This window comes from Calonectris borealis, chromosome 14 (assembly GCF_964195595.1).
Source record: "Calonectris borealis chromosome 14, bCalBor7.hap1.2, whole genome shotgun sequence".
Taxonomy (NCBI): domain Eukaryota; kingdom Metazoa; phylum Chordata; class Aves; order Procellariiformes; family Procellariidae; genus Calonectris; species Calonectris borealis.
This window is the reverse complement of record NC_134325.1, coordinates 14780119-14792331: the sequence shown is the minus strand read 5'-3', so window position 1 is coordinate 14792331 and position 12213 is coordinate 14780119. Positions and strand designations below refer to the sequence as shown.

At 41.2% G+C, this 12213-nt stretch overlaps 1 protein-coding gene across 1 annotated transcript in view; it reads right to left on the bottom strand.

Moving 5' to 3' along the window:
• The window catches only part of LGR4 (leucine rich repeat containing G protein-coupled receptor 4), an 80753-nt gene that overhangs the window by 20099 nt on the left and 48441 nt on the right, over positions 1–12213 (bottom strand). Inside the window, exons 3-4 of the mRNA XM_075163290.1 lie at positions 10471–10542; positions 8787–8858 (exon numbers count right to left, since the gene is read on the bottom strand). Coding sequence (XP_075019391.1) covers positions 8787–8858; positions 10471–10542 — 144 coding nt within the window. The remainder of the gene's footprint in view (positions 1–8786; positions 8859–10470; positions 10543–12213) is intronic.

The following is a 12213-nucleotide window of genomic DNA, read 5'->3' as shown; positions in this document are numbered from 1 at the left end:
AAGATGACCAGAGGAAGGATGGACGCACGCAACGAGGGAGTCGAACTCTCAGCCAGGGAGAACAAAGAGGGTGATGGAGATGATGAGGGACCCTTCATCCCCAGCTCGCGTTGCCAAGACCTCCGTCCCCCAGCACAGACGGATCGAATACCCAAGTGACTCTGCATCTTAAACCGATGGCTCTCCACAGCCATCCAGACCGTTGTGTTCATCTTCTCCTGCCCGCAGCTGTAAAACTGAGGGGGGGGGGAAGAAGACCACCACCCACCGTTGTCACTGAGCAGGGAGGTTTGGAAGGTGAAAGAGGGCACTTTTCTGGCTCTCTGTCACTTCTTTGCAAACATTTGGCATCATCTTAACAAACGCAATGTCTGAATACAGCTGAAAGTAATTAGCAATGCCAAATCATAAAGCCAAAGTCAAGCAGAAAGACAGGACACCTTGCTGTGATCATTTCTGTCTCTCTCACTCCCCATTTACATAGCGACTTCCCGATCTCCAAGCCTGAAGATCACTGCGCAAGCCCAAGGTTCTCCCAGAGAATATCAATAACATAGTTGAAAAGGGACGGTTTGCCCAGAGTTTTCATTGAGCTGCATTTACAGTTTTAAAGTGAAAACCTGTGATTTACAAATGTTACAGGAACAAGCACAGCATCAAAAGAACCAAAGCAGGTACTATTATGATTACAGAGAAAGTATTTATTGGTGCTGGATTTCTGTTATTAGTTGTCATACCTCAAGACTTATTTTTAACTAATTCGGCCATTTCTGTCTCATCCACATTTTTTTTATTCCTTCTTAGGAATAAATTCTTTTATACTTCTTAGGGTAAGCCTGATGTGCACACTTATTTTTTTCTTTTTTTTTCCTCTTCCAAACAGTCAAAGCTTATCCACATTATGTTCAATGCACAAAACACAGCTGAAATGCTTCTATTTAATGTGAAATGCACATAACGGAGTACTTTGTGAAACAACTGAAAAGCAAACCTAAAATATTTGACAACTTATAGAAAATATTACAACTAAGGATGACACCTTTTCTTTAAGATGGGATAAGGGAGTATTCACTAGCTCCAATAACTAGCAAAGTACAAGTAATATTCTTCGCTTGGACTGAACTTTCACAAAGACTGTCCTTTTCCATTAAAGTGTTAAAGATAAGACTATGTTCTTTAAATTAGAGCTTGCAGCATGTACTTAAATTCCTTAATCTTTCAGAAGCTTCTCCAATTCCAGCTTCCCTATAGGCATTGGCTTGTGAGAGACCTTTCCTTTTAGTCTATAAATTCAGAGTTCACTTGCGGAGCTGTCATCTTCACTTTTATTACCTGTCAGGTTCCCTCCTCACACAAACTCCAACTCCAAAAGAAGAAAGAGCAGGAGGATGATAGAAACCTATATATTCAGCAGCTCTTATATCAGTATTTGACATACTGTTAAAACAAGTAAAGAACATAGCAACTTAAAGGTCTTCAAACAATTAATTCAGCTTTAAGGAAACTGTAAAACTAATATGAACTCCTACCCCAATTCAAATGAATAAAAGTTCCAAAGTCTAACACACACATATGTATGAATTTTTTATATTTATATAGTAATATAAACGCACACAAAATTACCATTCCGACTCCAGTATTTTTCAAATTTTCATATAGCTTTTCACTACAAATCTCAGGCCAAGCCTGCCAGGAGTACGCTAGTGTATGGAGAGCAAATACCTGGGAGGTGGCACAGCGTGGCATCCAGCTTTTTTAATACATTACAGTGGAGGCGGGAGGGGAAGCTGGAAAAAACGTTGATAAATTTATTCATTTCTGGAGCATTGGGAGCTTAAGAAAAAAACAAAAAAACAAAAACAAAAACCCAAAAAACCACCAAATCTCCTCAGTGTTTCCTCGGGATGTGCCAGGAGCCAGCCAAGCCCCCTCCTCCCCTGGTCTCAGAAGCATCCCTGCACCACACCAAACTGCAGCAGAAACTGCTGTGCCAGACACTCGCACAAATGCAGGTGTTTGCCAATGAAGCAGGCACAGGAGCACCGTTACTGGGCACAGCGTCTACTTACAGGATTAAAAAGGCTAAAAGGAAAGGATACTCATGGCCCCGTTTGGACCGGCCAGCAGCACTGCTTAGAGCAGGCTCCCTACAGCCCGCATCCCTGGGGAGGCCTCCGGGACCACGCTCGCGCATCTCCTCCGGCTGCCCAGTCCCTCCAGTGCTGCTTCTCCGCTGTATTCTTTTCCCGTCCTCCAAACGAGCCAGGTGCCAGCAGTGAGGGTTCCTCCCCACCGGGCCGGGGAGAGGCAAGGCAGAGCATCCCTTGGCCGCGCAGGCAGGGTCGCGGCGCAGCCAGGCTGCGGAACCAGCAGCTTTGCGCGATCCCAGCCAGTTCAGAGGGAGCAGGAACGCGAGGGGGAGAGCTGGGCACAAAGCTCAGTAGGGGGAGGAAAAAAAAAAATCCTGTGTTTTGCTCTCATCCTGTAGTCTCTCCAGGCATGTTATGGTCAACCCTCGCTCTGCTGGGGCAAAGCACCAACGGCATGCCAGTGGCCACCGCTGTAGGTGCTCCCCAAGCAGCCGGCCACGCTCCTCGCCACGAAGCCCACCTGGGCATTACGGATGCAAGATACATCCCATAAACATAAGCTTAGAAACAATATGCATTATGAACGTACTGCCTGGGAAGAGGAGACCGTCGCAGATTTGTTTGCAGCTACTGTCCCAGCCTCGCTGTTAGCCTCGCTAGCTCTCGTCTGTGACCGCACTGGCTTCAGCGAATGGGAAATTTTAACAGCCTTGTACTAATAGCAAGAGTCTAATGCCGATGTTAATAAAAAGGAAAGTCACTGCCGACTCGTGTTAAACCACTTCTGCTCAATGGCAATCATTAAAGAACTTTGCTCTTTAAAGTGCTCCTTCAAAAACCACAAAGAAGTCACTCAAATAACACTGGAGTAGAGTTTTAGGTTTTGAAGTTGAGTACTGATAAGCCTAGTACCTAGGAAATTCTGCTACAAAGCAAGGCAATAAACCCACCATGTTAACAGGGGTACTTTAAAATACTCAGCGAGTTTGCTCACTGTATCGTGCTGCAGCTCTCTGTACCTTATGTGTTGAGCACACCAATACAAGGATTTGCTTTATTCAAAGACAAATTTACAGCAGCTCTCAGAAACTAATGATAGGTGCAAAGCTGTTTCAACCACCATTATTGATGTGCCAGCATATCTATTCTTCCATTTAAACATTTAAGATGGTACCAGTCACAGATCAGTTTGCTGCAAATTACCCACAGAGGATTCAGCTGATCTTTACCTACATAGTGTGTAACTTCCACCATCCCAGTTAAGTTTCTGATCATTCCGTTTCCAATTTCCCCATTTTTATTTAAACATTAGCAATTCCTTAAGCAAGCCCAGACAGTTAAAAAAAATATGGCTACAAAAATCCCAGAGATTCCTGAAGCTCACAAGAAATACCCATACCTCACTTTCAAGAAAACCAGCACAGCTTCTAAAGGTGAACATGGCATAGAAAAATGAGATTCTTGTCATTCAACAAGTATGTAAACTTCACAAAGCAGTATATTTAAACTGCTCATATTTAAAGATTTTTCAGCACCATCAAACATGCTCTTATACATTCTTTACTCAAGAAAAAAAACCGCAAGGGAGAAAAGCATATTCAGCATATTTAAGTTTGTATTGTTTTTGCAGGTTACACAGAAAACGTGTGTGAATTTCTCCCTTTCCCATAGTTTAATCCTATAGCTTAACACAGACTCACTTGAGGGCTGGTCCCCTTTAACCCTTTAATAACAGTGAAGTAGGGAACTAAAAAACCTCTGGAGAAGACGACCCGTTAGAAGTTGGTTAGGTGAAAAACCACCTGCCACTGTTCAAGGTGCATACTACGTATAAGAACATACAGTGCTTCTTAACTTCATCTAATCATTGCTATTAATGAACATCTTCCACAGTCTCCCAGACAAGATTATCCTTACAGATAGCTCTGTCCTTCAAAACTCTGTAATCCAGAATCACAAAATTATCAACAGAAGCCATAAAACAGACTTTAAGAAAAAAATTAGCAGAATTAGAAGAGAACTGTGTACTTTTTGCTAAAAGACAGCGTTTGCATTGTCCTCTCCAAATTCAGGCATCTTCCCTTCTGACACCTTTCAACGTGCTTATGGTTTATGTTACTAAAATTGTTGTCACCAACGTGAACTACCGCTTAAAGCTGTGCAGTTTCACTATGGTACCAGCAGAATGTTTCTAGATTTGATCTGGGTTTTGGTTTTTTATAAATACAGATGTTACTTCATTGGTATAAGGAATCCTTCCTAAAATAAGAAAATAATAATAAGGCTATAGCACATTCAAAATGTGTCCTGACTGACTGAAATAGGTCTCCATCCTCTGTCCCCACCCTTTTTCCGTACATTTTTACCCTGCAAAGCAAGATCCTGCTCTCATTTCTCTCAATCCCACACTAGGACCCCAGTCTTTCCTGCCTGGGCCAAGCCGATTCCCTCTCCCAGAAAATATAATCACATTCCAGTTCAGCACGTTCACGCCTCCTGCCTCCTCCTGCCTGAAGCCTGCTCCAGCCTTCTGAGATAGGAAGGCAGACTGCAGAACTGGTTACGATCCTGCAGCGGAGGCTGCGAGCAGACCCGGCTGGGGAGCCAGAACTGCTACCGGGTACCGCGGAGAACGACTGCTGACCACATGCATGAAGACACTTACCCTGCAGCTCAGGTGAACACCCACACGAGGAGAAAGGCAGGAGCTATCACAGTCGAGTACCACGCTGGCGCGGTCCCAATACCCACAATTCGGGAATCTGGCACAACAGCGTAGCTGCAGTGCTTTGAACTACTGCTGCAGAACGCTCCAATATTCCCTGCATGTGGGCATGTGTGCACATGTGCAGGGACAGTAACTCGGTGGTTCCTGAACTACGATTATAATAAATTGTCTCCAATGTGTTAGCAGCTATTGACAAGCTTTCAAAAATGACTCCTGGATTTGATGGCAAATGCCCGCTTAAATTAGCAGCAATTTGGTTTTTGAGTTTAAATAGAATACAGTTCCCCTCTCCAAAGCATCTGAAAGTCTTCGTTTAAATAACGTAATTCCAGTATTCGTCGCACACTGAGGATTGTACTAGAATATTCAGTGCTATGACTTAAAATTCATATATAGCTGGGTTTCTGGGGTGAATCAGAGCAACCCTAGAAGTTGCTGTAGTTTACAGAACCACTTTACAAATCCCCACATTCTGAGTCAAAGCTCAGAATAAGTAATGTTACCAAAAAAAAAAAAGGCATCGCAGTCAAATATGCTCCTTATGCCAAGGCACCTAAACAAGTGACCCTCTGAAATGGCCTCCCGGCCCTCCACGCACTGCCGGAGCAGCACACCGCACCCCTGGCTCCCGCGTGACCGCCAAACCCCACCGACACCATTTCCAGACCTGACGTACGAAGTATGCCACTTCATTACCTTGTGATAACAAAAACACACTGTTGATGCTTTGCAGTCATTGAAGTGCATCAAGGCTATTGTTTACATTTGGGAAGCTCCTTATTTGTCAGGTTTTTCTGCTACCGAAAGCCGCCGGCACAAGCTGGGCAACAGTGCCTTCTGCCTCGGTACTGCAGTCCCACGGTCCCAGATAGCACGGCATCTGGCGATGGGAGAATCCATCCTGCCAGCTGAACTTTTCTGGGGTGCCAGACAGCGCGTTTCCACGCAGTAAAACTCTTATATTTTGCTAAATTTCACCTCCATAAATAAAGGACTCTATTGAAACTCTCTTTCGGAGGCCAGAGCTGGGAAAATATCCAATGTAAACAGAAAATAAAGAGCTGTCGTTTAGTATTCTGAACCAGGTTGGCTACTCGCCAGCTATGATTTAAATATTAGAGATCACGAAGCTCCTGTAACCATCATCTTTATTTGCACCCAGGTATTTTTACTGGGCTCGTTAATACATACAGCGTGGCAACCGTCTTCCTACGCAGCTAGAAACTGGAGCACATTAAGAGAAAAATTGGATAGTTCGACAGGAGTTGCAAACCAAACAACTATCAATATACTATAAAATTTTATGAGCAAGTAATTTGTGTCTTCACCAAGAAAAAATCCCCCTAAAGCTTACTTCAGAGCAAACTGGGAAACTGCCAAAAGAGAGTCAGTTAAGTGATGTTTAAACTTGCAGGTTTTGGATAGAGATTATATATTAAAAGGTAGAAGCAGGTTTTTTAACATATATTCTGCAAAGAGTTATTTGTTTTAGAAGAAGGTCACAGCAGCTCAGGAGCTTTAAATCCATTTTTGACACAAATTCCTTTGGGGGAGGGGGAAATCTCTTTTTCCCATTTTATTTTTTCTTCTTTTCTTTTTTTAAATTAATAAAGCAGCAAGCTGGCATTTATGTTTCCATGTTCGCACACAAAATTCAGAGGACCAGTCCTACATTCCTTTGCCAGAAGGTGCTCCCTACATTAGTAGGGGATATGCATAACTACACTGTAATTTTATGAGTGATACAATAAACAAAGTTTTCCTGAAATTCATTAAAATGACAGAAATGCATTCTGGTGAAGTAAACAAATGCAGAGGAAAAATGCTTTACATTTCTCAGTACACTTGTCTCAAAAACTGATTTATTCTCAAATTGCTGCCAATTCTAACAAATTATGGTGATCTTGCCATGCAGACAGATATCCCTCTCAGGAACAGAGAGGGACAACCCAAACCATGATCCACACCAGTGGAAGAAAAATTTTTGAGCTTCTGACACTGATGGCTTCCAGACTGGATTTGCCCACCATATTTCTAACACCTATTCTGAAAACTCAATCTGGTTTTCCTCAGAAAAAGAAGTAACGAGTAGCTTGCTACTTATTAACCCAATTTCCTCCTTTTTCACCTTCCTAAAATTGATACAGTTTATCATTTGCCTATGAACAATGAAGCTCCCAGAAAGGGAAACCTCACCACACTTTAAATTGTTACTATTATATTTTAATTACAATGGTATTATGTCAAGCGATTATACTGGTTACGTTATACAATATTACATAATCATTCCATGATTTTTTCCAACAACTAAAACGTCTGGTTTTTTTTAAATGGCTCTAACACCATCTTGTTTCCAATCATATCAAAAATACATGAATTTAAAAAAAGAGAGAGATGCTGGCTTAACTTATACATTCATTATTTTTCCCTTAATTTTGTCCCTTCCTTTTGCACATAAAATGATCATCAAACCAGCAACTGGAGATTTAATATCTTAAACTTTAATTAGAGAACAAACATTACTGTAAATAAGTAGAGAAAAAAGGATGTTCATCGAAAATGAAATGGATTATTTGTAGATAACAAAAGTATTTACTGAAGTAGTTTCTTTTTTGGCATGACAGAAATGCTGGAAGCCAGGAAGGAGTTTCGTTTTGTTTTTTTAAATAATTACTAAAGGGTTATTCACATAATGTAATTTGAAGGATTTTTATTACAACGCATAGCATTTGCACTCAGACCAAGGTGTTCTCCTCTTCTACGCACCCACTAAGACAAGAGGGAAACGTGGACATTAAATTTGCAAAATGGCTGCAAATGGAAACCTGCATCTGTCCTGCTCTTGGATCCAAAAACCTGGAAAAGTCCGTGCCAACTCGCTGCTCTCTCCTGCTATGAGCTGTGTGCTTCCCACGCTGGCCGTTGCGTGCCGGAGATCCTCGCTGGTAAGCCGCCCAACGGAACCAGGTCCCAGGCTGCAGGACGCCCGCTCCCCAGCGGGACAGTCTGCAGACAATCCCACCCTGCCCCGCCGCTTACTGTGCCTTCTTCAGATGGAAAAGGCGGGAACACCCCAGCAACCATGAGAAGGGTAGTGGCCAAGATCCAAGTTCAGGGAATGCAGAAAGCACTTTTGCAAAAGTTGCGCGATACTTTGCAAAGCTATTTTGCAAAACTAATTTCCACCCCCCCCCAAAACTATTCCACAGTCTGATGCAACACTGAAAGAAACAGGATCTTAGGCCAGGAACCTGAATTTTGGCACAGAGGGAATAGGTAATCTGCCCTCTCTCTCTGTAGGTAAGCAGAAAGGAGGAAAAATTCTGAAGCCCTTCCCCCTTCCACCTCCTCATCACAGTGATAAGCATCTACCACCTAGAGAGCTGTAACTAACTATTAAGGCCTGATTAAGATGCTTTATAAAACATAATAAGCCATGAGGTAGTATAAGCACATATGAAATATCTTATGAGCAACTAGCAATAATGGCTGAGGTGTTCATAACTAACTGTGTGATTTCAACACCTTCCAGTAAAACCAATATTATGCATGTCTCAAGCAATACTCCTTCCCAGAAACCCCTTTCCCTCCTCCAGATACAAAAGACTTGGGCATGATTCATTTTTGCACAACATTTTAAAATTGCTTAAACACCTTAGGACATGCAAGAAGGATGATAAATGTTTAACTCCACCACCACTGCATTTATACAGCAATCTTGTACCTGGGTTTGGTACAAGAGTTTGGATTTGGGTCACCCAACCAAAGATGACGAATAAAATTCCTTATGAACTTTACTTGGGAAACTTTGCTCCAGTTGAAATTGCAATATCAGAAAGTCCAGGTATGTTATTACACATACATGATTACACTTCAAAACTCTACAGAATGAAGCAAATTTGTACACAGTGACCGAAAGTGGAACTTGGAGAACAATGCAAGAACAAAAGCAAAGTAAGAAAACTTACAAGGACTGTAAACCGCTTAATCCTCTGATGGCCTCATTAGGTATAGTCTTCAGCTGATTGTTCTGCAGGGTTCTGTAAAATCCACTGTGTTAGTAAAGTAGAATTTGACAATAATCGTTATCAACAGTAGAGATGACGGAAGAGCCCATGGTCCTGTTACGGTTGCACAGATTTCTGGTATACATAAAAGCATGTAGAATTATCAAGACCAGATACCCAAAGGCAATGATAAAACAAGAAAATGGCCTATTTTCAGTTTTATTTACAAGTCATTAATTAACTGCACTAATTTGCAGAGAACACGCCTCTGACATAATATGCTGAAATTCCCCTGGGAACTCACTGAAGAGGTTGAACAACTTAACACTAGTACAAATTTGCTACAATGAATGATATTTTATTATTTTCTTGTGAAATCATCCTGTACATACTACAAAATACACAAACCTCTAATTTTTCTTAAAGCCGCATCAATACACAATGCATTAACAATCTAATTTGCAAAGTGTGTTAACAACAAAGCACCTCTGGGCATAACATTAAAAAGACACAGAAGGAAACTAGAGCCAAGCTGAACTAAGTTATACTGGGTTTTTTTTAAGAACTTCTCTTATGGGACAACATATTATTGCATGATGAGTTCTTTTATAAAGAGAATGTAAGTAACTGAGATCTCACACACTATAAAGTATTATTAGATTTTGGTGCATACTGGGATAAAATGCAAGTGGACAAGTTAGTTAACTGTTAATTAATATCCAAGTCCCAAATTTTTCAAGAACCATAAGAATCAGTGTTGAGTATCCTGATGGAGATACCTTCAAGAGCCTTGACATGCTGCGTTCAATTTACAAAACATCATGAAGTAGTATTGCAGATGGGCAGTCTCCTAATCTGTACCCTGCTTATGCTCTTTGTTTATGCTTCTTTCTTCACAAGAAAGGACCTCAGGGTCCTTTTCCACTAGGTTTTTTAAATATCTGTTTAATTAACTATCTGTTACCCTACTAGCAATTGGAAATATTTACGTCCTTAGCTATGGGAAAACAGTTGAAATGTTCTTATCTCAGAAAGGAAAACAGGATATGGGAAACAGGGCATGAAATTCAAACTTTTTTTTATTACAACTTTTTTTCTTTTAGTAAGTCATTTCACCTAAAGAAGCATCGAACTATGGAAATTATTTCTATCACCGGTAAGGGACGATTCAAAGGTCAAACAGTGTTTTAAATCTCTGTAAGTACTAGTACTCCCTGACAACGTTGGGGCACCTGACAGAGTAAGATGAGGGGGTGGAGAACAACAAAAAGCTTTACATGTCCTTTTTAGAATTTTTCCTTCTTAGGATTCTTCTGCTACAAGATACACTTCAGAAGCAAGTGTTCTAATTATTTAAGTAATTACAGTTTAGTCAAATTCACCACTGCTCATCATCACCACTTACAGAAGGCTTTATTAAAAAAAAAAAATATGGAGGAGAGCTGTAATTTGGGGGGGAGGGGCAGCAGAGAGAGGGAAAAAAATTTAATCCAGCCTACCAGTAAACAGGCTAAGAAAGCATACAGCGCTAAGAAAGCATACAGCGCTAAGAAAGCATACAGCGCTAAGAAAGCATACAGCGCTAAGAAAGCATACAGCGCTAAGAAAGCATACAGCTATGAAGCGCTATAACCCGATTACTTACAGAACTTTGAGTTCTTTCAACCCAGACAAGGCCTTCGGATGGATGAAAGAAAGGTCATTGCCAGCCAGTCGCCTGGAAAAAAATTGCAATAATAATTTCAGTCACAAAATACTGACAAGGAAAATCACCAATACATCAAATCTTGCAAGCCGTTATGCATTTTGCATCCAATTATGCCATATTCATGATCTTCCAAGTTTGCACCGGTTATTTCAGCCATCGCACATTTTTAATGACGAGAACGCACTCCTCAGCCTCACAGACATACTTCTGCAAACATGCTAGGAAAAAAACACACCCCAGAATGATAAAGAATCTTCTTACGGTACTACGTTTGAAAAGTGCATTTACCAACTATTAACGTGATCCTCCGGCTTTCAGCAGTGCGCTGCTGAAACACATGCTCTGGTACCCATATGTTTTTAATCTATACAGAGTTTCTAAAGAAACTATGCAGTTAAGTAAAAATAGCTAGATGCTAGCGTGAGGCAGGGAAAAGTTTCTGTGAGAATCCCGAATGTGAAGATGGTATTTGCAAGCAGGCGGTACAGGTTCACAGTGCTGATGATTGACAGGATGCCTGCTGACACTACCAAGACGTAATCTTGGTTATCTTTCATCTTTTTGGTCAGCTATTTGGACAAACTTTTCAGAAAAGAAAAGTGTTTTGGGGGAGGGAGAAAGGGAACAGGATTCTCAGCCGTACTCACTCTCTCTTAAGATGTGGCTGGTCTCAAACTTGGACTGCTAGATACTAACACGAAGTAAATTGTGAAAACCACCATGATATTCAAAGTAATAAATACAGGAGATGCTGCAGAAGACAAAGCAGGAAAGCAGAAACAGCAGCCAAAACAGCTGCTTTCAAATAGCTCATTCCCCCTTCCCCCGCTCCTTTTTTTCTTCAACCTTTTTGCCTCTATCCTGACCAGCAGGCCCTGTGTGGTCCAACCTTTGCTGAGCTGCTAATAGTTGTGACATGAGGTATTTTATTAAGGGTAAAAGACAGTAACGCAGAACACCTGGTAACCCATGGCTGCCAAAAGATGCCATCGCTTCAGCCAAAGTGTTTGCTTTCAGACTGTTTCACATCCAAGCTAAGCAAATGCAACACTGGAGAAGGTTGTATAATGAAATCATCCGATGGAAATACTGTGTACGATGCAGTGTTAATAATTAAAAAACACTCAGTGTGCTTTAACAGAGGTTACAGACTATCAAAACCCCCCTCTGCTCTTACAGGGCGCTGTGAAGCAAGCCAGCCAGCCACTCCGAGGGGAAAATATTATCTCAAAGTGGCAAATGAAGGAAATAACAAGAGCATCATCTAAAGTATCAGCTTGCCAGAACATAGCAATGTTATTACATTTTTATCTTAGTCTCTAACTACATAAAAGAGATTACCCAAAGCATTTGATGCCTACATAAATCTGCTTGCAACAGAATTAATGACTTAATAAAATGCTGCCTGATAGAGACCATGCTAGTTATGTTTAGCAAATCCATTTGTCAAAGGTAGATGGTTTTATTTAAAAACCAAGGCAGAAAAGGACTGCTTCTCACGAACAGGAAGGTGACAGCAGCAGATACTACTCGATTTAGAAAACTGTGTTACTATCGTTTGTTAAAGTAGACCTTGGTATTTAGTCCTTGTATTCTCATGCACACCCCAATCGCCATAGCTATGGCTCTGACATCATTCCAAGTGTGCTTAAATCTCAGCTGCTTCTATTTAAAAAAAAA